Source organism: Oxyura jamaicensis, chromosome 4, assembly GCF_011077185.1.
Source record: "Oxyura jamaicensis isolate SHBP4307 breed ruddy duck chromosome 4, BPBGC_Ojam_1.0, whole genome shotgun sequence".
Classification (NCBI taxonomy): Eukaryota; Metazoa; Chordata; class Aves; order Anseriformes; family Anatidae; genus Oxyura; species Oxyura jamaicensis.
In genome coordinates this window covers 20,721,562-20,746,777 of record NC_048896.1, presented here as the reverse complement: position 1 = coordinate 20,746,777, position 25,216 = coordinate 20,721,562, and the positions used below count along the sequence as shown (strand labels likewise).

At 40.8% G+C, this 25,216-nt stretch overlaps 1 protein-coding gene across 1 annotated transcript; it reads right to left on the bottom strand.

Moving 5' to 3' along the window:
• Positions 1–1,092: 1,092 nt before the first annotated feature.
• LAMP2 (lysosomal associated membrane protein 2) lies at positions 1,093–18,148 on the bottom strand (the record flags this gene model as incomplete). Its single annotated transcript, XM_035323477.1, is given in 10 exon segments — positions 1,093–1,826; positions 8,181–8,348; positions 8,776–8,851; positions 9,167–9,286; positions 10,582–10,799; positions 11,572–11,733; positions 12,345–12,558; positions 13,043–13,161; positions 18,012–18,084; positions 18,086–18,148. Coding segments are annotated over 10 exon segments (1,356 nt in total), but the record flags the coding sequence as incomplete, so codon positions are not given.
• Between the last annotated feature and the right edge of the window lie 7,068 nt (positions 18,149–25,216).

Here is a 25,216-nt window from a genome sequence, read left to right as displayed (position 1 = left end):
GGCCAGGCTCCACTCACATGGAGAAATGGAGTGTTCAGTACGTGAGATTCAGCATCAGTGTCCTGCTTCAGCATCACGAGGGTGCTTGGCTTTGGGGCTTTTAAAGCATCTCCTTAGAAATTTCCTTTTTGCTCAAGTTTATTTTAGAATGTGCTCAAGTTTTAGAGCAGAATAAGCATCACGCACACACTCAATGCTTTATCAGAAGTTATCAGCTATTGTTTTAAGTGGATATTTAAACAATTTGAGTGTCAATCAGCCTTAGTTATGGGAATCTTACTGTCTTGATTTAGCTCACCCACAGTCCAGCACAGTGATCACCAACCTTCAAAGAAAGGCTATGCAAGGACTTTGTTTTGTAAAAAGGAAAACAAGAACACGGGGGGCTCAGCACCTGAAAATACTGATCTCAGACACTCTAAAGGCATCGACTGCCAAGCTGAGCAACACTTTAAAGTGGAAAGAAGAGGAATGGGACATGCACCTTACACAATGAGCTGTTGCAAAACATTCAGACTACTGAAAAAAGTATTTAAGCATCTTAAAAGAGAAGTGTGAATCGTGCAATACCTTTGATCACTGAGGATTAACATATTCAATTTAATTACTACATGCTGGATGTTATTAATACCATAAATCAATTTGCTAGGTATGAAGTGTGGCCAGCAGGCAGCAACAGAAATTCCCTTTTTCTCTTTTAAAAGCAAGGAGATTACTGCAATGCATGTTACAATATAGCACTGTCGCAAGAAATTAACAGGATAAAGAAGGTTTAAAGTTTAAGACCAGAAACATCCCATCTCTTAAGTTTGCCACCGCTGCTGGCTCATGTCTATCTAAATATTGCTGCTGTACAATTGTGAGAAGCTTCAGAGAAGCATCACCAAGCAGACCACTTGGAAACCATACATCAACATAAACAGACTTCACATTCAGGCCATTAGGAGAAAAAGGGTCAAATGTTTTAGACACATTAGATTGAACGTCTCTGTTCAAAATAATCAGAAATTTTGGCTACCAAGATTTTTAGCCTTGGTATAAAAAACTAGCTTCCCTTGTAATTCGAATCATGAGATGCAACTAATAGCCCAAAACTTTGTAATGTTTTTTATTGGTATAGGCTATACAATAGAGAACACCATAGTGTTTATTATTTTTACTTTTTAAAAGGAAGCATTCAGCAGCTGAAAAAACTTCTCGAGGACTACTACCATGGTATCTTTAAGCTAAAAGACCAGAAATCTTGGTATCTTAAAGCACAGTTTTCATATTTAGTAAACTGTATATAAGGCACAGTCAATACTAATTAAAACAAACTGCAGTGTATGATAGATTATATACATTAATATTCAACATATACAAGCACAAACATTAAATGCTGTTTCCACAGACCAGAACAAAAACGTTTATTCTTATACCACTGCATGTCTTCACAATTCTGAAATTTGAAGTGTAGTATTTTAGAAGAACTGAAATTAATTCACCAGTTGATTAAAAACTAGAACATACTCTCTGCACATCATAAAGGTCAAACATAAACCATAACAATAAATTCCACATCAGTTCTTAGCCAGGTGCTAGTTTTAACCTATAATTTTGCCTGACTGTGCAAGCAAGCTGCTGTTCTGAGTCTTTTGAGTTCAGTTTTATTAATTTGCTTCAAGAAAGTTACACTTTCCCATTTTAAAATTGCTCATATCCAGCATTACAGTGTTTCTTGTGGCCAAAAAAGTAAGCCATAAGTACTAGGACAACTAATCCTCCCAAAGCTGCTCCTACTGCTATGGGTACCATGAAGTTGTCCACCTCTGGGCTGCAGTCTTCAGCTAAATTGAAAAAGAAATGCATTTCAACAGAAATATTTAATACTATAAGCACCCTCTAATTATTTAGAACAGTTGCCCTTTCCCCATCAGGGCATTAAGACAGTCATCCAGAAAACCTTGTCCTCCTCCCCCCTCCCCAATATACAGTAGCAATAGTCCCCCTTCCCAAACATCATACTAACAGATTCATAATTCCATGATATGTGTTGTTGAAAAGCAGCTCTCTATATGTTACTAAATAAAGAATTATCAGTATTGTATACCCTCTGTATACCCAGGCTTCCAGTGACCAGTTACCAACTGCAAGTCTCCAGGATAGAGAACAATACTGGAGATATAGTTACAGTCAAAATAGTAATGCTTTGACTAAAAAAAAAAAAAAAAAAAAAAAAAGTTAAGAAACCTTTATGCTTATTATAGGACAACAGTAACTGCTGCTTATTTCAAGATTTGTCAGACTCAGCCAGACTGATACATACTGAAAGGCTGATGGCAGTTTGATGCCTGCAGTCCCATCATAGTTTAAGTTCACTTCAATTTATAGCCTCGGAAACAGAAACTGTTAAGCTCTTTAATGAGAGCCTATTAAAATATTTGTTATTTTTCACATTAAAATGCTTCAGCTGACTTAAGCTTACATTTCAGAAAGGTACTAACATTATTTTGTCTTTAGGGAGCAGATGTGAAGGTAGCTTTAATGTAATGATGGCATATGCAGTGCAGGCTACAATCAAGAAGGGCGTGTGATTAGATTGTACTTTTTCCTCTCATTATATCACCATAGAGTTCACAACACATGCCAGCAAGAGGTATGGTAAAGAGAAGACTAGCATCTCTCTTGATGCAGAAAAAGCCAATGTACTTAGTAGTACTGTTATCAGAAGAACTGGCAGCACAGAGAGGACCAACATAGCTTCTCCCTTAGAGGATGAAGCTGCTAACCAGCTCCCTGAAGAGTCCCTAATGCTTTCCCACTCTTGCTAAATGCTGGGACTTACTTCATTTTCCAAGACAACTTAAAAACAAAAACAAACAAACAAAAAAATGAACTAGTCACAGCTGTACATCAGTTTAAGATGGTTAGCAAAAATGAAATTGTAATGGCACCTTATCTGGGAGGAGCAACAACTGCCAAAAGAGTTTACAAGCCAATTTCTAATGATGAATGGGACACAGTGTCTCAACTAGTTCTCAAGCTGTCTTCTGCTAGAGAATTGTACCCAAGCACACTGCAGAACGTGCTACAAAACAAAGCATTAAGACACAGGCAACCGAGGACTCTTTGAGGAGCACCTTCACAAGTTATATAACAGAATCGCAGATATAGACTGATTAAGTTGGCCTTACTCTTTTATTTTCTTTAAAAAAAGGTAATACAAGATGTCTGTTTTCAAATCAGTTAAAAAATATGAACAAGTTTCCTTAAGAAACAGAACAATCTTTATTATTTAGAGCACATGTTGAGCAGGTTGACAATTCCCTATGGAGCAATACATACAGGAAAACTAGTAGTTTTATAACAACAGGCAGTCAGGTGAAACTTAGATGTTTTTTTGAACCAGTTATCTGCACATCAGTCTAGGAGCACTTTAATCTCTCAGCCAGTATAGTTGCAAACAAAGATCAAGCTCCAGGTTTTTGCAAAGGTGCATTTAGTTTTGTTGGATTTTAGGAGTAGTTTGCACTGATCTTCTATTTTGTCACTTGGAAATTGTGCAAAGATGAAAAATGCAAATGATCAGATGAATACAGTGTGGTGACTACTCCATAACAGAAATGTACATATAACTGGTGACACTGAGTATCAGTCAGGAAAATGCTAAAAACCTATAGGAACTTCTGCATTTAATGAGATATTAATATGATAAAGTCATTAGATCCACTATTTGTTTTTGTTTTTAATTAAAATGTAAAGTCTTGAAGCTTGTTTTGAGCTTAAACTTATAGTAGTTCCCCACTTTCATTAAAATGATTCAGTAACTGATGCAAAATTCAAGCTGCAGACTACAAGCTATAGTAAGCTTTGTCCACCCATACTTGTTTCCTTAGCTAGCGTCAAACTGTTTTCACCAAAAAAGTCTTTTTATTGAAAATGTATTTCATAATCTGTACACAAACATGCCACAGACATCTCTACAAGCCTAGAAAACACTAATAAAACACTAAACCAGCTTTAATGCAAGCTAAACTCATTCTAAAGAACAGACATTATGTTCATTAAATGACTAGTTTAGGCAGCTCATGTTATGACATATGCAAAAAGGTCACACATTTTAGAAAAAGTTATTTTTCCATGCAGTAAAAATTATGTATTACAGCACAAGGAGGCCAGAAAAAAAAAAAAAAAAAAAAGTGCAGCAAGGGTTAGACTCTACAGAGCTGCAGCTTAAGAACAGTCCATTTGCACTGCACTTTTTAAGCTAGCTAGCCTTTCCACACAGCAAGGAAAAATAGCTGTAATTTGTCTATTTCAAACTTGTTTGGCTTTTGCATTCTTAACATTAATAAATGGTACACAGCAAACAATCAAACACAAAGTACATCAAACACTGTGGATGCCAATGGCGGACAGTTGTTATGTGGATTTTGATTAGCAGAGAACCATTCAAGATGAAGATTTAAAGACAGCTCAAGTTGCAGCAACAGATACTGGCTCATTAAATGAAAGCATCATTAAACGACGGTAATTCAAAGCAACAAGACAGACCAGTTCTCTGCAAGGTATGATATAAAGTTAAGTGCACTTTAAAGTTCTGGAATATTTAGACCAGTTATTCCCTTTAAACTGATTCCAGCTTAAAAAAAAAAAAAAAAAAAAAAAAGCCTGCATGACGTTAGCAGAAATCTGCCTCAGTTGAATTATTTCAGGGGATTGCCAAGGTATATAACTGATGAAGAACTCAGTGCCTAACAGTATTATTATTATTTTTTTTTTTGGAAAGCATTTGGAAACTGCACTGAAGTCTTCCAACATATCAACCACCTGGCAAGCATACATTACCCGCTTTGTTTGTACAGCCAGGGTATGGGAATGGTTCCTCAAACCACCAAGGCAGGAGTAAACTACTCAAACTCCATCAAAGCTAAGTAAGTTACTGCTGCCACTTCAAAACGCCACTTAATTACCAGCCTGAAGTTCAACTCTATGAAAAACAAAGTTTTTACTGGGCATCGTACAATCCATAAGTACTACTTGATTCAATATAGTGACTAATGCTGTCAACTTAACCGACAATTTTGACAACAAGTAAGGAACGCAGAAGGGAGAAGCAAGTACATATCCTATGCAATCCTGGGAATTGCCCAATGCACATCAGTTTAGAATGTGTTCTGGTTTCAGGCTACAATTTGCAAAAACTGGAAATGAATCCTAAACACTTCAGTGTTTTTTCTTCCAAAATAAAATAATCAGCCTAGCAACGTATCCAATAGTGGTATTTGAACATCTTCAGAACAGCTATGAAACCCACGTCGTCTTCTTTGGAGCAGGAAAACTAAGAACGTAGTTCTGCTTCATCTGGGATAAACACTCTCCCTTTGTTTCCCAACTCCAATTAGCTGTGGCTAGCACTTAGTCCTAAGGTTTGGGGCTTTTTTGGACTTGCACTTGCTTCATTTGGAGTGAAATCAGAACAGTGATCACATTTAGATTCACAAAGTTTGATATCCAGCATAGCTTTTTCTTCTGCCAATTATGTAAGCAATCACTATAATGACAATCAAGCCAGCAAGTGCAGCACCAACTACAATTGGGATTAGAATGGTGTCATCATCCAGCGAACACTCCTGGGCTGTAGATGAGAGAAAGGTTGCAACAAGGAATAAATTAAGACAGAATACTTGCCAAATGTGGTATAAAAATCTATTTTCCTTAATATGAAAATACTCAAAATCAAGTATTATTATATCTTTATGCTAAGACAGAGAAAGAACTGTAGAGGTCACATGGGTATTACTAGCATATATTAATCTTTATAATCATTTGGAACAATTGATAAGCTAACAAACTGAAGGATCTGTCCTGGCATACAAGTTTTCATGTACACAAGGTCTGTACTAGACAATGGAGCAGCTGTTCTTCTACTGCTAAGATAAAACCAGGCTTATATTTCATGCTTAAGGCAAGCCTGGTACATTTACTGATTAACAATAAAGTAACCTGGATTTGGTGTTGAGAACGTATCTAGAATAGAGACATTAGTGAGATGAAATTGCTAGCTAGAAGAAGAAGCAGCAGCAGCTAGCTGCAACTGGAACTACAAGGTAAAATGGGACTAACTCTTTACAGCATATTACAGTAAATACTGTTTACCCTGTTTATATCTAGGGAGGTTACTTACCTCTCACTAAGGGGAAAAATACTTCAAAAATCTGCACCCAGTCAATTTACCTACAGATTAATCTACAAGTATTATCATGAAGCATAGTCTGAATACCAGGTTATGCTAAAGGTTAAGAACGAAGTCATTTAAACCATTCCAGTTTTCCCCAGACAATCAGGATAGTGCAGCAAACAATCATTTTGTATCGTTTCTTTGGTCTTGGATACTCGAGACTGTTTCCAAAAGTAGCTCTGTCAGTTCATTTTTCCACAACATTCCTATTCCTTAGACCCATAGGTCTAAAGAAAAAAAATGCCTAATGGTGTTTAAGAAGGTCTGCCACTAAAGTTTTATCCCATGTTCTAACATACTTAAGCTATAAAAAGCTGTGTGTACATCAAGATGTTGGAGAACTTCTACTGTACAAGGCAATGATAAGTCCCTCTTCAGCTCTCTAGATCCTTTGAGAGAGAGAACCAACATAACTAGCAGACTATTTTTTTTTCCTTAATTAATGAGAACAAAGCTGACAGTCTTCCTTGAACTGGAATGTCAGTCTCAGAAGTTCAATTCATTCCATGTATATAAAAAAAAAAAAAAAAACAGTGGGGCAAGAGCTTCAAAAGCAAACTACTTTATAGCAAGTAAGAATTTTGCAAGCATTGCAAGAGTTACATTGCAAGAGTTTACAGGGCAACCAGGTGATCAGGTCCAGTCAGCATGGGTTTATGAAAGGCAGGTCCTGCTTGACAAACCTGATCTCCTTCGATGACAAGGTGACACGCTTAGTGGATGAGGGAAAGGCTGTGGACGTGGTCTACCTTGACTTCAGTAAGGCATTTGACACCGTTCCCCACAGCATTCTCCTCAAGAAACTGGCTGCTCATGGCTTGGACTGGTGTACATTTCGTTGGGTTAAGAGCTGGCTGGATGGCTGGGCCCAGAGAGTTGTGGGGAATGGAGTCAAATCCAGTTGGAGGCCAGTCACTAGTGGCGTCCCCCAGGGCTCAGTACTGGGGCCAGTTCTCTTTAACATCTTTATCGATGATCTGGATGAGGGGATCAAGTGCACCCTCAGCAAGTTTGCAGACAACACCAAGTTAGGTGCATGTGTCGATCTGCTCGAGGGTAGGAAGGCTCTGCAGGAGGATCTGGATAGGCTGGACAGATGGGCTGAGGCCAATGGTATGAAGTTCAACAAGGCCAAGTGCTGGGTCCTGCACCTGGGGCACAACAACCCCAAACAGAGCTACAGGCTGGGAGATGAGTGGTTGGAAAGCTGCCTGGCAGAGAAGGACCTGGGAGTAGTGGTTGATAGTCGGCTGAATATGAGCCAGCAGTGTGCTCAGGTGGCCAAGAAGGCCAACAGCATCCTGGCTTGTATAAGAAGCAGTGTGGCCAGCAGGGCTAGGGAAGTGATTGTCCCCCTGTACTCGGCTCTGGTGAGGCCACACCTCGAGTACTGCGTTCAGTTTTGGGCCCCTCACTACAAGGACATTGAGGTGCTGGAGCGAGTCCAGAGAAGGGCAACAAAGCTGGTGAAGGATCTGGAGAACGAGTCTTACGAGGAGCAGCTGAGGGAGCTGGGACTATTTAGCCTGGAGAAGAGGAGGCTCAGGGGTGACCTTATGGCACTCTACAGGTACCTGAAAGGAGGCTGTAGCGAGGTGGCGGTTGGTCTATTCTCCCACGTACCTGGTGACAGGACGAGGGGGAATGGGCTAAAGTTGCACCAGGGGAGGTTTAGTTTGGATATTAGGAAGAACTTCTTTACTGAACGGGTTGTTAGTCACTGGAATAGGCTGCCCAGGGAAGTGGTTGAGTCACCATCCCTAGAGGTTTTTAAAAGACATTTAGATGTAGAGCTTAGTGGTATGGTTTAGTGGATGTCTTGTTAGTGTTAGGTCAGAGGTTGGACTCGGTGATCTTGGAGGTCTCTTCCAACCTAGATGATTCTGTGTGTGATTCTGTCATGAGTTATTGAAAAAAAATAAAAAATAAAAATAAAAATAAAAAAAGAAATAACTTTTACCTATTGCGAACTTGTTTTCCTTCACAAGGAATGGTTGAACCCATAGATTAAAAGTATGTACTTGAAGTTCTTCATTAATCTCAAGAGTTTGCTCTTTTCGGCACATGTAGGAATTACCAAGGAAAGCATCCCACTTGCTGAAGTTGTTGTTATCTGCATTTAAAATGACTAAACAAAGTGGAAGAAAAAAAAAAAAAAGGGAATTTGCACGCACACTTTAAATGCAAGAAAGATACTAATACATTCATAAGACTAAGGAGCTGAATCTAGATGGACCAAGAAAGACAAAGAGCTTCACAGTGGACACAACAGTTAACTCATACCTCAGAAAAATATTTTACTGAGAACTGTGATACAAAAGCCCACCTGATTTATATTTATCAAAAAGATGCTTCGTGAGCAGAAGCCTAGGAAAAAACAAACCTACACTGTTGTTTAGAGCAACTTTTGTAGCCATTTGTGGTTCATACCCACTTAAAGATTTTAAAGCAGGAAGTAACAGTAAGCACCAGCAGCATTTATTTCAGAAGGAAATTATAAGTATAGACAAAGAATTAAAGTTTACACTTGCTTTAAGGCAGGTATTATTTCTTACCAGAACCATTCAGGTGGTTGAGTAGTGTAACATTCACCTCTTTCAGATAAAATTTTCGTACACTTGCACTTGCATTCTGTTTAACAAGCAAGAACCAACTGTCAGTGTGCCATTATGAATTTTTAATTTTAATAACATGCTTTCCAAAGCCTAGCACATTTACCAGTCTTACATTTCCCACAACTTTATCCCAGTTATCCATTTGTCTTGAGGCAGTGAGCTGCCACTTCCACTTTCTATATGGGGGCAGCCTACCACCAGCAAGTTACAAGTGCTTTTTTTTTTTTTTTTTTTAAAAAAAAAAAAAAAAAAACAAAAACAAAAAAAAACTGCTCATCATGTGATGCTGTTAAAAGTTAAATCTTAGTTAAAAATAAAATAAATTACTTACAACAATGAACGTGAAATCAATTAATGTGCTGTTTCCATCGTTCAATTTCAGAGTAGCTGATGTGTTCCCACACGTCCCATCCACACTAGTTGTTTTCGGATTGATGTTGACCAGAAGAGGCTGAAATACATACCATGTCAAAGGAGCTCAGCTAACATCAGGAATTTATTATTTCAGTCAACAGCAGTCTCAAGCTAGAAGAACTTGTCATGAAGGAGAGGACAACATTAAATCCTAGTCTGGCTACTACCTAACCAAGGCTGTTTGAGTTACATTTACTTGCTGGTAACACAAACAACTTGCCTTGTGGTATCTAATCCTGATTTGAGAGAGGGAAAAAAAAAAAAAAAAAAAAAAAAAACGAGGTGAGGGCTTTTCTTTTGTGCACCTAAAACAACAGCTTAGCTTTGGCTCCCTCTGGGGGAAAAGAAAGCATCTGCAGGGCCCAACAGCCTTAGAAGCTAAGAAATTTTCAGGCTTTTAGTGACATTAGAGGTGCTTCCAGTAACCAGTTAAGTTGAATGCAGGTAAGGTTTTGAAGCTAATTACATATCATGCCTCAGAACTATCCTGATGCCAGAGAGGTGTCACGTACACTGAGAAGCAGTTTGGACAACCTTTTTACTCTTCTTCGTGAGGTTCAACAAGGCCAAGTACAAGGTGCTGCACCAGGGTCAGGGCAATCTCAAACACCAGTACAGACTGGCTGAAAAATGCATTGAGGTCAGCCCCACAAAGAAGGATGTGGGGGTACTGATGGATGGAAAACGTAAAATGAGCCGACAACGTGCACTTGCAGAAGCCAACTGTACCCTGGGCTGCATCAAAACTGGGGCCAGCAGGTCGAGGGAGGTGTTTCTGCCCCTCTACTCCATTCCCCTAAGATCCCGCCTGGAACACTGTGTTCAGCTCTGGGGCTCCCAGCACAAGGCAGATGTGGACCTATGATAGCGGGTCCAGAAGAGGGCCATGAAAATGAACACAAGGCGGGAGCACCTCTTCTATGAAGAGAGAGCTGGGGTTGCTCAGCCTGGAGAAGAGAAGGCTCCAAGGAGACCTTACTGTGGCCTTCCAATATTAATGGAAGCCTACAAGAAAGATGGTAAAAACTCTTTACTGGGAAATGTAGTAATAGAACAAGGGGTAATGTTTTTTAATTAAAAGAGGGTAAGTTCAGATTAGATATAAGGAAGTAATTCTTCACTATGAAGGTAGTGAGACACTGGAACAGGCTGCCCAGAGGAGCTGTGGATGCCCCATCCCTGGAAGTGCTCAAGGCCAGGCTGGATGTAGCTTTGAGCAACCTGAAATAGTGGAAACTGTCCCTGCCCATGGTAGGTGGGTACAAACTATATAGTCTCTAAGGTCCCTTACAACCCAAACTCTTCTATGATTCTAAAATATAAGAGAGGCACCTTGTCTTGGGAAACATTCAGCTGCAGCCCCACAGTAGCCAGAAGACAAGTTTTATTTCCTGACTTAAGAGAATAGTTTCCTGTGACTGGATTCTCAACAGGTTTGGGAGCGGTGGTTGGAGCAGGCGATGAAGTGGTGGTGGATGCAGTAGTTACATTGGCAGCAGTAGGCACAACAGTAGGTGCAGCAGTGGGTGTATCAGCATGACATCTAGTCTCTGAAAAGAAGTTTTAACACAAATTTCAGCATTGAAATGGTGATTAAAGTCTCATGACCAGAGGTCAGTTCAATACAAATACCAATTTCTCTGGTGAAATCTAAGCCCACTGGGAATCTGCTAATGTCAAGAGTTTCAAACTCAGCCCTATGGCACAGGATGCCAAGCAATTAACTGCTACAATTTATTCTAAGAAATTTTATTAATGCCCACAGTTTTAAATCCATGTACCATAAACAGTACTACTTCTGATACACTGAACTGAAACATGTCCACAAAGGTAATTACTCTTGGTGGTTATAAAAATTGATGCACACTTGCTTCAAACTATTGAACCCTATTGAGCTGTAGATAGCAGGATAATGTGCTAGTCTATTCTGACTGGTTGAGCTATGAGACTACAAGCTACAACAGGCTCCATATTATTTAAAAGCAGAGAATCTACCACTGAAAACAGAAGGCAATGAGTTAAAAACCTTGAAGCTCCAATGATGTAGTCTACAACAATAGTTCTGTAGTGTTTAATACCCTGATTATTGAAATACTTTATTAGACTGTTGCTTTGGCATGAAAACAATCTACCTTACAATATATAGCTAAATCTGATCTATTAATTTATTTTTCCAGGAACAAGGAAAGGCATAAAGGATATTTATATATTATCGAATATAGCACATCTTATAACTGTTGGATTTTTTTTTATTATTATTACAAGACTTTGGTCCCTGCACTAAAATGCAATACAAAAATGCTCACAATTATAAAAGCTCACCTTTTTTACCAATTGTGCCATTCTGAACAAAAGGCTGCATAGTAATATTCCAGAAAAACTGTGTTACATTTTCTGCTTCAAAAGAGGTAGTATGATGACACACGAAGACATTATTTAGTTGAATTGGATGCATAGAATCCTTTACAACAATTGTAACCAGTCCTACAAACAAGCACAAATATTTTAATACCTTGTTTACCACAAGAACATTTATAGGCAGTGTCACATTATCTATAATTCCATAGTATTAAAAATAAGATAGAACTAATGGGAGTTATGTTTAACAATCCTAACCTCTCTTGAATGTTTTACCCACATGTCCTGACCCAAGGTGGTAAGTAAAGCTGAGAAGTAACCAAGCTTCCAGAACTAGTGAAGTCATTAGAAAGGAGAACTCTTTTACCTATTTATTATTTTTTTCAGGAAAAAAATCCTATTAATAGTAGGCATTAGTAGAAAGAAAGCCTAACACCGCATTGTTTCACTAGGTGGAAGGTGAAATAGTGCACAAAGAAATAAGTCTTCCATGTACTTGTTAAGTCCTAGCAGCACACCAATCAGGGCTGTTCAAATGGTTAACATTCCCCTTCCTTTCTCTTTAGAGGCACTACTAGATTTAGATATGCTAAGTAGTCGGCAATAGTTGGGCAGCATACGGCAAAGTCACTAGATACACTCTTAATACTTAAAATTTTGAAAAAGACTAGCACGGTCATGGATGTGAGATATGACCTGAGACTGTTTTGTAAGCAAGATTCAGCACTGGATACTACCTTTTTTTTTAGCATCAGGAAATACAGAAATATCATTGGTGTTGTAGGTAAACGTGATAAAGTCAGCCTGGTAAGTTTCGTTAGTTTCTGTAAAGTTAACACTCCAAGAGTGACCGTCTCCAAACTGTACTGCCAGAAGTGCAGCTTGTGTGTCATTGCCACAGACACTTCCATCATGTGTCACGGTAGATGGCAAATCCAAACTTGCATTTTTCTAGAAGAAAAAAGTTTAAAATGTTTTCAGATAACAATTCTTCCCCGTGACGGTATTACAAACATCCTGGGAATAGGCTAAAATAATCTAGCACAATGTTCTTTTTCACAATTTTGTACAATAACCTATGTGAGTCAGGTATTAGGGAGGAGCCACATCAGATTTGAGTACAAAAGTACAAATCTCACTTGGATGAAAAGCTCAGCTACCCTGAGCATTTACTGTTTGTGTTAGGAACACTGCTACATTGATAAACAAACCTCACCAAGTCTGACCACTATGCCTTCTACATAAATGCAATAGGGAACTTGTCAGTTATTTGTATTATTAATCGAGAACTTATGTTTTGTTTCAAAATGCATGTTTAGGAGTATTCTTAACTGATTTCGTCACAAAAATCAACAAACCAAATACGAGAGAGTAGTTAAAAGTTTTATCCAAGGCAAAATGCATTTCTCAATGAAAGTTAGCTTAAGACACTTACATAATCACTAATGTTTGTTTCATATTTTATCAAGAATTTCATCATCCATTGTGCATACAAGCACGTAACGTTAGAGGCATCCTTTACATCTACTTCCACTGCATAGGACTGGAAAAAACCTGTAAGATAGGATTATTAGCTAGTAAGACAGATTTTACTTCATTTTCTAGAAGCACTTAGGAGAATGATTCATTACAAAGTAGTAGGGTAAATTATTTCAGGACTGGATTCAATTTACCAGACAATGAGAGTCACTGAATTTCTGACAAATGTAAAAACTAGGAAGCCCACCGTGATGTTATCAAGGCTAGATAAAAATTCAGAGGATGTTTTATAGTTTACTTACCTGACAAAAACTACTTGTCTAAATCAGCATTAGCTTTCTGGTGACTGAAACTGAGTAAATGGAATTGCACAAACACCACATTTGGAACAAAGTAGTGCTTGTAGACCAGTCTCCAAAATATTTTACATGTTTCATCAATGGTATGACCCAAGCTGACCTCTAAGAGAAGACACTGGCGTGCCTTCATTGTGGTTCCATGATTTTTGGCTCAAGGGACATGGAAGTTAAAATCCATTTAAGATCTTAGAGAACTTTTTATAGTTGCTGGATTTTTAACCCAGTCTGACTCTCAATGGGGGATTTCCCCATAGTCAAATTTCATTTGCTTTTGTCTGAAATTTCTAGTCTGCCACATCTCCCTAGAACAGATAGATCAGAAAGATCAAAGGAATCAATCCTGACTAACCTCAGGTTCATGTTGATCAGGCAACCTTCCTTAAACGTACAGTAACTATGACCACACAGCTCTCTTCAACAGCCATCTGACTTTCTTCATCCTCTAACACACAACAATACTTCACAACTAGCTTCATGTTATACCTCAGCATTAGAGGATTTCCTCCCTGCCCCATACAGGTTCTCTCCTCTAGCAGCAATACCAAGTTCAGTACACAAGTCAGTTGGCTGTGACAACAACAAACTGCATCTTGCATTGTTGATGATGTCTTTAATTCAAAACTCTATGTACACTGACAAGCTTAAAAAGTATCCAAGGCAGAGCTTGGAGAAAAGTCCACTCTGAAGCACAGGAAATTGTGCTGAATATCACACCACTGATTTATTAGTGTTATAACCTTCATGTAGCTATCATGTTGTAAGAATGTTTCAGACTAAGAACAAGGCAGTAAATTAGGGTTTGGACGTGGTTTATTTTGAACTTGAAGCAATAAACATCAAATAGTTTTAGCTTCGATGGTGGCACCAAACACACTACCCCACCTGACGAAGCATAATACCTGTTAAAATGATTTACCTATCACATCAAGTAACTGAGGCCATACTCTATTTGTCTAGAGTAGGTACATAAACGTGCACCCTGATCTCATTACACAAACTGTTGTTGCCCATCTGTTATCTGCATTTTCCTGGAAGAAAATTCACCAACCACTTTAAATCAGCTCATTAAATGACTTATTCAATAAGCTGAAAGAGCCATAAAAAGCCACTCGTTGCTAACAGTCACACTTTGTTTTTTTCTGACCTACTAATATGGGCTCTACTGTTCTAACAGAAGCAATCTTCATATTCATGCTATCCTCCTCAGTCATTGACAGGAAATGAAAACCCACAACCAAAATTTGGGTTCTGTTGCACTGTCGAGCTTCCTTCCTGCTGCCATCAGTGCCTGCATGTTTTGCTAAGCAATACTTTTCTGATCAATGACCGATCAGCCTTCAACAGCACTCAGTGGTCTCAAAAAGATGTCCTTCCTCCCTTAGAAGCTGAAAGGGTACACCAGAACTTTGGGCTACTGCCTCCAGAAATGCAGCCTGTAGTAGCTCACCTGCACCCTCTACCATCGGGGAAAGTTGTTTTGGTATCACTGTGATTGCTTGGCGTAACAGCTTCAGCAGCATTGGCAGCTGGAAGCATGAGTGTTGCTTCTTTCCAGTGGGAGAGCAGGAAACGTTGCTGGCTGAATGTGGAGTGAGATCTGAGGACATGTAGAAGCTAGAGCTTCAATACTGCAGAATTATACAATGCTCTCACAACAATTACGGACTATGTCAGAAGGACAAAGCATCACTCTGGCATTAAAAATGAAGCAGAAGATGTTCTGTATCACACGATTTCTCTGTTTATCTATTTTAATCTATTATTCCTTCAGACCATCGATTTTGAACAAAACCAATTTTGACAGAACTGGAACTACTACTCTCTCAGGATATTTTTCAAGTTTCTCGAAGTTTCTACTTAAAAATGCTAAACAACACCTAAATATTCATAAACTATCCTATTTCCCATACCCTGCCAAAACCAGCAGTACTAGGTAGACGTAAAACCTTTCAGGTACAAACAGGAGGAGGAGATGACTCAAAGAAAGCAACTCCTTTCTGTGCAGACCTTTGAAGTTTGTTGCTCACAGATAGCTGCCTGGAGACGCCAAAAACGAAAACAGTTGGACTTTTACTCCTGAAAATCCTTAGGGCTACATTCCCACTTTCCTGCAATAATCTGCTGTATGCAGCATTTCTGTGTGATCCATTGAAGCCTGCAGATCTTTCTACAGCACTTGAAAGTTGTTCTCCATTTAATATCTGCACAGATGCTGACCCTAACTGTAAAACTTTATACTTAGACTTGGGAAGTAACTGAAGCAAAAGGAGAATGCAATCCAATAAATCAAAAGAGGGTTCTGAATGTTATTTCCACCATCCACAACACTTGCTGTTTCTCAAAATTTTGTACTATTTACTTTCCTCTGCCACCTAACCACTGAATAAAATTATGACTACGGGCAGAGCAGAACCCAGCTCACTTTCAGACTGACAGAAAACAAATAAAATAACTAACAGCACATGAAGAATGTGTGTACATCTGAATCTCCCTATTTTCACTAATTTCTACGCAGAACATTGTTAGACCTCCACAGCACCCATACTGTACAGACACAGGCAGTGCATCTACTTCCCAGGCAAAGTTTGCACAGAGCTCTGTGGTGCAATGAAGAGATAACAACTTTGCGATTTACTCCCATAGAGCACACAGTTGTTGCCAAGAAGCAGCTTAGAGTTCCAGCAAGACTAAATATAAAACTCTCCCTCTTCATTTAAGGAGGTATTTGTTACTGTACCTGAGCACCAGCTCTGCGTAACTGCCCATTCTCATTTCAAAAGGAACATGGCCAAACCTTAAGTTTTTGGAAACAACTGCAACCTAGCCAGGACAGCCATATATACACATCTATAGGTCCCATCACCTGCTGTCTTAAACACCCCCACTGAGCCATAATGCATGGTACATGCAGGACATAATTATTTTACCACAACCCCAGAACAGGATAAATCAAAAGGAGCTTGATAATGATGCTTCAGTAATTTGCTTTGTAATGCTGTGATTTTATTTTTTAAAATTTTCCATGTTATTTTACACAGCACATCTTTTTCACCTTTGTAAAAAGGTCCACAAGTACAGAATGTTATAACTGAGGTGTGACATTCTGTTTGTGCGATGGGTTAGCAAGTGACAGCAGCAAAGAGACAGCAATACTTACAGAGACTGAAAATATCCTCAGAACAAAGTGGGCCCTAATCAGAAGTATCGGGTTAACTAGCACACAGACTGTTTTCTTTACAGAGAAATTAGCTTGCAAATAATTTCTCCACAGGGGATATTTCTGCATAGGTGGTACTAGATGCAACAGTAGAGAGAAATGGAGAAATCCTACACTAAGCAACTTCACAGCATAGACTGGACCAACACAGATAATTCCAACACATACCAGACCTACACCCAGACCTACTTAGTTACATCAACAGCAGCTAACGACAACTGAAAAAATATGTTTTGTCCAGCACTTCTTTCCAGATGACAGAAGAAAATACACAATCCCTGTTTTATAAAGTGTTTGTTCTACTGTTAAATAACTGATTAGAGGATGCATTCAAAAGTCAGGCATGCAAAGGTAACTTAACACAAGTGCACGAAGGTAACTTAACACAAGTGCAAGAAGTACTAGCATAGCAATGAACTACATTAACTGCTAAATTTATAATATGTAATCTGGAAAACAGAGGCACCAAAAGCATGAGAGCTACTCTTCACAAAACCTAAGGATCAAACTGCCTCCTCACATGCTTTGCTTGCGTAACAGCACTGGAGACAGTAAAGCCCATGATAATAAAAAGGTAGGTTGCATTTATTGGTAGACGAACCTGTCTTTTTACAAATTGGTCAGTGTATTAATTTATAGGAATGTATATAGGGTATAAAGGTGTGATTCATATATATATACACACTTTGCTGTCTGTATTATAAAGGCACCCACTCAACCAGGAAGCTGTAGCACGGCCTGCCACTTAACACAACTGCAGAAAAGTTGTTGAAGTTAGCATTTAGGCATAAGACCCTTTAATAGAGCAGATAAAGCATTAACCAACACGGGGAAGGAAGCAGAGGCTGACAAGGCCACTGCCAGAAGGCCGGCTCCACAAGAGCAGGGCAGCTCTGGGTGGCACGCTCCATGCTTCCAGAGCGGCCTGTGAGGGAGACCCGCCTCAAAGAAAAAAAAATGCATACAGCTATAAACATATAAAACCGCATCAGCACCACTTTAACGATCCATTTATTTATTTATTTTTCGTGAGAAGGAAAAAAAAAAAAACAAGCACAAGGATTACAACACCCCCTACGAGGGAGCGGCCCGAAGCTGCGTCAGAAGAAGGCTCCTCACCCACAGGGCGGTCCCCGGCTGCTGCCGCCGCCGCCGCCGCCGCCGCCCCCCCCCCCTTCCCCCGGTCCCTCCGCAGCCCCCCCGGGGGCTCAGGCACCGGGGCCGTACAGAGCGCCCTCTCCCCGTCCCCCGCCCCCGCCTCACCTCAGCGCTCCCCCCCCCCCCCCCCCCCCCCCCCACGCACAGCTGTTGCCCACGTCACGTGCCCCCACCCCCCCAGCCCTGCTCACCAGAGGCGCCCAGTAGCAGCAGTAGCAGCAGGGGGGGGGAGGCAGAGCAGGGCGGCGGGGCCTCGGCTCGTCTCCATGCTGCCGGCCGAGGGGCTCTGCTGAGGGGCGAGCAGGGGAGGCGGGCGCGGCAAGAACCTCGCCACCGGTCATGTGAGGGGAGGGGCGTGGCTCGATGCTGTGGTTCGCGGACGGAGAGCCTGCCGCCCGTGAAGCGGACGAGCGGGCGGGACTTTCCGCGGCACGATCCTGCTTTTTCCTCATGTAGGGATCCTGAGGGGTGTCTATCCGCGCTCGTGTTTCCCAGGCAGAAGGGAAAGGTGTTTCTGGGCGCATCTGAGCCCCTTCCAGAAGCGAGGCTGAGAGAAACGATGTTCTGTGCCCAGCGTCAAAGCTGTGGCCTGTGCCTCAGGGAAGGCTGGGCTGCATGAGGAGAGCTGAGGGAAGATGTGCCCACCAGGGCACCCCATACACAGATGCTCACTGCAAAAAAATAAAACTTTAAAACACCAGCCGTGTTAAATAAAGTAATAAAGGGGTGAGAAATGGGCTAAAACAAAACACTGAAGTTGGGTAGCAGGGTAGGCGTGGCAAGAGCGTAAGACAGGTGAACCAGGCTTCTCATAAGGAATAGTGGCCGCAGTGTCCTGTGTGGTGCCCCCATGCCCAGCTGCCCTGCCAGGGTGGCGATAGATCCATTGCCTGCCCCACAGGCAGCAGCCACACTTTTGGGGGGATATTTGTGTCTCTAATGCTTGAGCAGATTCAGCCCTGGCAAACTGCTGTGGTGACTGGACAGAAACGTTTCCCGTAATTGCCTCTGCTGAGTGGGGTGGAGTTTGGCACCAGCACCGAGAGCTGGGATGCTTTGCTGCTGTTTTTGTTGATGCCAAAATGCAGAGCGAAGGTGGGAGAAAGCAGCTGCCTGGTGCAAACCTGGGGAAAGGACAGTGGGGTAGGAAGGCAGGGAAGGCAAGAAACCTGCTCGACTTGAGGCTTGGTGAAGGTATAAAGTGTGGTGTATGCTGGACTGCGGTCTGCAGAGTATTGGTTAGGGGAGAAAAAATAAAATGAAAAGAAGACAAGTCTAGTCTGGCAAATAAATTAGATATAGGGAAGAAGAAGAAGAGACTGAGACTGGGAGACAGAAAAAGCAATGGCAGGAGGATGCTCTGAGTAAGCAGGAGCTCCAGGTCCAGCAAGGAAAGGCTCTCCTGGAATAAGATATTCCTGCATCTGGTGCTGGAGGAAAACTGCAAATCCTATCTGAATAGTCAGGAGCTAGGAGACATGCCCAGTCATGAGAAAAGAAAATGAAAGCTCTCTTTAAGGACAATAAAACACATTAATCTGATACAATGAGACACTGGATGGTATAGATAGGAAAGCAGTATGAAGGAAGTAGAAATAATACAATTGGTGGTGAAAGGTCAGCTAAATATTCTCCATTGTGTACTTACAATACCATACTTCTCAATGGTAAAATACTTTGTACTTTTCCAAAAAGCACCACAAAACAACACCTGGCAATGCAGGATCACCACTGAAAACAGTGAGTTGTGCTATGGGGGATCCATGCCTAATTGCTTGTGTGGTCAGATTTGTTCTCTATTTCTTTACATTTCTTGCTGTGATTCACAAGTTCTCCTGGAACCAACCTACTGTGTATATACATACCTGTAGGTACATCTGCCTAAACATCTTGTGTGTGAACATCAAAATTCATGTCATTTCAAAACACACAGAAGTAATATATATTTTTTTATTCAGCCTTTGGGCTTAATTCACAGGAAAGTTACCTACCAAAATAAACTTTATACCTGAGCCAGCACTTGTTGCAGGCTGCAGGGGAGCATCCGGTAACAGCATCAGAGCTGAAAACACTAATTCTAAAAGTAGCAAGTCTTTCATCTTTCTCAGTTCTGTTGTGAAGAACAGTACATTTCAGAGGCTTGGGAGGGGCCTGCCTCTGGCGCTTTTACATTTCCTCATGCTTCATTGCTTTAGTGCAAAGTCCTGTCTATAAAGAGCGGTGTCTCAGGGAGTTAGGAACAATTACATTAAGAGGATTTGAATATTAGGATAGAGACATAATTGGGTTTTAATTAATAGGAGGAGAAAATGTTTAGTATGTGTCAGGCACTTTGTGTGCTGGAATGTTGTATTTTGTGTTAACTGGAACATTGACTTCAGGAAGTGTAGCTTTATTTATAAACATTCCTGTATTCAAATATCCCCTTGTTCTGAGTGAAGAATCCTGAACATTTTTGATCTTTTTCTTTGTATTAGGAAACAGACTGAAATTACAAGAAGTTCTGCACAAGTAAAGGGCAGACTGATTACTTTGTTTCCTTACAGAAATTTAGGGAAATGTGAAATGAAATGGCAGATACCATAACAAGTGAATCGGTTTCTGTTCAATAACACAGACTGAAATTAGCAACTGGTATAGGATTAAAAACCAGTTTATATAACTTAGTACAGTGAGAAATACATTATTTTGCGCCAGAAATATCTTCATTAATATCAGAACACAGATTCATCTATTTGCTTGCTTTTCCCTCCCTGTATTTCCATCATTGCTATACAACCACTTTCCACATGCATTTTGTGGTGTTACACCATTTTACCGTGATGTGTTGTATGTAGTTTTTATTCAGGAGTTTACTTCTTGCTTGCTCTATCAATCAGGATAAATGAGAGGATGGTTCCTCCCATGGAGCTATGGAAAACAACGTATGGGCCTAATCATTCTTGCCATTAAGTTAGCCCCAAACTGGCTGTAAGAGTAACTAGCAGAAAGTTGAAGTTGCAAGAGGACAGGGGCCACCTTGTAGTTAGCTCAGCAAAACCTATGTGCTTCATGCGTCCGAACATGGTGGTTATCCACAAAGGTTGTTTGGGGTTCTGCAAAGCAGTGTGCTCTTGCACAGTGATACTCTCCTCTGGCCCAGCCAACTGACAGAAGCTTGGTTTTGGCAGTATTCTCCCTAAAGGGAGAATTTTTGGGCAGTTCCCAAGGCCTGTCTTCTGTTGGTAGCTCTGGAAGGAACAAAATGAACTGTGCTCCTCTTCCTCTGTTAACAAACCCTCCAGCTTTCCTTAGAAAAAAATTGTACTGGCTGGGGTCATAGGTTGTTTGATTTCTTTTAAATTCTGTGGAAAGCTGGTATGTTCAGTACTGGTAGGATTCAAGTTCTGACAAATATTCACTACTTCTTATTTGTTGTGAATAATTAATTTGTGCATTGTGGCAACTTAAAGATGGTGGCATTTATATGATAGCTGGACCCCAGTAACACAAGATCCAGCTCTTGTGGTTAGTTTTCCTCTAATGATAGAGGCCTGAACAATTATGACTATGATGCAGAAAAAATGCCTTCCCTTTTGCTTACTAGAGAAATGATTTTGCACTTGGCATGATTTTGGGAGCCACTGGTGGATGGCAAGCTGATGCTGTTTTTGAAAGACATTCCTTCCATTTACTACTGGATTTGAACATGAGGAGTGCAGTGTTTCTGTACAGCATTACATTTTTACTTCAAGTTTGATGTCAGTAGTTTTAAGAAGGTATTGATATGTACTGAAGACATCTGCGATACATTATGATTTCTTATTTAGAATGCGTTTCATCAAGGCATATAAATTCATGCCTAATTTCAAATGTATAGGCTGTTTTATGGCTTTCATTCACATCATATGCTTGATGCCCAGCATATGCTTAATCCTGCGTGAATCCTTTAGCAGTTTCAGCTGGTTGGATATTAGGTTTGTAATCAGATTTTTCTTAATCTGGAGACTTGCAAAAATCGATGGATGGTCGAAGCAAAGCGTTTGGTGTTTAACAAAGCACCGAGTAAGCTAATGATTCTGATCCATGGTGCAGAAGAGTACAGCTTGTGCAAAAAGAAAAAAATACCTAGGACGTGCAGTAGTTACTGCTTTATTCTAATGTGTTTTTATTCAATCTTTTAGAAACCTGCTTAAACAACATGCTATTTTGTGTCTTTTCCAGAGATGCTTCTATGGGAGGCAGGGGAAGGCTTTGGCACTGCTGTGCAAGGGAGGAGCAGAGCAGGGAGAGGCTGGCACGGTAAAGAGGTCACAGAGCCACTTGTGGGTGGATGAAATGTGGGGCTGTGCTGACCACTGTGAGGGATACAGCTGCTCATGAGGTTTTCCTTCTCGTGCAGCCCCATTTCTTGTGCTGGGCAGTGGAATAGGGATTTGCTGCACCTGGGCACTTTAATGAAGAGTAAACATTGTCCAGCACAGCTGGCAGCTGAAGCACTTCAGCTGTGTATGTTATTGGAAATGTGTGACTCCCAAGAGCTCTGCTGCTGGAGCCCTGAAACAAAAACAATCACTTGCTATCTAAAAATGTAAGAAAGCTGCTCTGAGCAGGTGGTGGTGTTTCTGAGTAGCCCCTTTTCTGGAGGAGGTGGTGGTAGGAAACCAAACCATTAAATGCTGCTGCACTAGCAAACTGTTGAGTCAAGACTAGGGCAATCACATGGAATGCCAAAAAAAGAAACCTTTGTGCTGAGGTGAAGGGATCAGAGACCAGGCTGCAGCACACAGCTGCAAAACTTCCTGCAGAAGCCCTCTGCCAGCTTGTGTTGTGACATTGCTGGGAAAACAGTCCCAGGGAGAAGCAAAGGTAGGGGAGAAGGTGTTTGGCCACAGGTGTGTTATTCAAATACACTCAAAACATCATTTTAATCCTGTGCTGGCTGGGATATTTTTCCTGTGAGCAGATTTTAGGAAGTGAGGAGCACGATGCAGGTGCAGCAGGTGCTGCTTTGCTGTCCCACTGCTGCCAGCCCTGATGCTGCTGTCACTGGTTTGCAGTACCAAGTTACATGCAGGAGCACCCACCAGCTGCTGCTGGTCATGAGTGGCACAGTGATCGGCCGTCAGGAGGTGGCAAGAGATGAGATTTACACATTTTGTGAGGTTTTCAAGATTTAAATCTGTTTGATGTGGAAAAACAAACTTATTTTTCAGTAGATAAAAACAACTCAGTGTATTCTTTGGGCTTGTAAGAGCAAAGTAGAAAAATGTCAAAACTCTCCCTTTTGCATTTGTATCTACATAGATGACTGACTTTCTGCAGATCCGTGTGTCAGCTTCAGAGAATAAACTATTCTGTGAAGAAGCCTGGCTTTGCACAGAGGGCATCTCCCACTTCTACTCTTAGGGAAAACACCCTGACTGTAACTTTTTCAGAGAAATTTCAGGAGGAAGTTTCAAACTCACGGAGGAAGCTGTATCTGAAGTACAGGGTTGGAAGGGAAGCTATATATCATAGAGCTGTTATCTTACGGGGACGCTACCGGAGGGCTCCAGTGCTCTATCACACCCGTTCCCAACCCCGGCAGAGCAAGCAGGCTTGGGCTGGCAAACCCTGAGTGCATACCTTTCCCTGCCCCATCCCACCAATACTCTTGGAGTTTGAGGCTGCAGATCTGCTTTGTGCCTTTGGAGTTAGGATCTGAAGCAGCAGCTGCTGCAGGAAATAAAAACAGCAAGAAAGGAGGCAAGGGCCAGGCAGAACATCACCATTGTGGGTGAGTGGCAGCATCACAACACTCTGCTCGCAGAACCGGTTCAATGCAACATAGAGCAGGCCTTACTGGTGCTGGGGCCAGGCTCCAGCTTACCTGGGGGCAGGCAGCTCTTGGCACTCCTTGTAGCTTTGTTCCCAGCCCGTGCTTCCTTTCCAGCATACACCTAGCTGTGTAAGGCCTGATGTAGTGCCAGACATGGCCTTCAGCACACACAAACAGAGCCATGCTGCTGGGAGCCTGCAGCTGACACTGAGGGGAACATTTCCTTCCCATAGACAGAGGTCTGTTTTAGAGAAAGGTAACATTTTTGTGAACATTGTAAAAAACAGCTATCAGATATACTTCAAACTTCAGAGACCACGTAAGTGTGAGCAGAATGCATGTTGTGATTTCATGAGGCTTTCTCTGAGAGGGGGGAAAAAAGCAACGAAGTGAACATATTGCTAACAATCCAGCACCAATAGTTCAGTAGGTATTAGAACTACTTCCCCTTTCCACATGGTAAAAAGAAATCCATTCCTTATAGTCTTAGGTGCAGCAAACTCTTATGCTTTCTCCCTGCTGCAGAGGCACAGTGGCTATGCTGCACCAAGGCTATGCCTCCTACAATCTCCTTTTTACTGAAAACATTGTTAGATGGAGCAGAGCTTCTAGACTTACACTTGTTTAGAAAAGACAATCTTTCATAATAAAATGCCTAAGTAATTTTAACTTTTAACACAGAAACCTAGTGATGTCCCTATAATAAAATACAGATGTTTCAAATTGACAAACTTCTGATTGATTTCAGGAGTTAAGCTAAAGAGTCATCACTAAAAGTGTAGTATTTGCTGGATATCAGCTACCACCCTTAAAAAAAGAGCTTTATATGGCACTGCCACATGCTACGTGATTTTAGAAAGTTACAGACACTTTTGTGTGCACTTAATGCTTATGTCCCATAAGCAGGAGCAAGGCAAGATCTAAGAGATATCTGAAAGACAGCCTCATATGAGGAAGCAAAGTTACTTAACCAGAAGAAATAACTGCTCCATTGTAGGTAGATCAACATCTGTTGCTCCTCCTCACAGTTTAATTCAAAATCAGGAGAGATTACTTTATGAAATGCACTATATTTTACTGTAATAGAAGTATTTACTGCTTTTGTTCAGAGGGAATAGGCAGATCTATCAGTCTCCAACTACCAGTCTGCTTCTGTAGGAATTTAAAAAAAAAATAAAAAAAAAAAAATTCTGCAGGATTGCAGGGAATGTAGGAAGTAGGAAATATTCTTTAAGAAGAAATTGTTAGTGGAAGAAACATGCCATGCATTTAGATGTCTCCAAGCTATAACAGAAAAAGAGTCACGTGAGCAGTATTAGTGGAAGACACTTACCATATCTATTTTAAAATGCCACCTACTAGGACTGTTTTGTGATCATGGCAGTGCTGTGCAAGGTCAGCCTCCCTACAGTACATGGATCTTCAAGAGAACTGCTTGGAAGAATCACTTGCCTTCCTGCAGTTATCTGTGCTTTCAAACCACCTCTCAAGTGTTCCAAAAGCAAAATCACTTCACATCTCCCCACCAGTCCCCAGAACACCTGCATTAGGAGAGGCTGGGCTGAAGATATTCCCAGAAAATTCTGCTCAGATTTA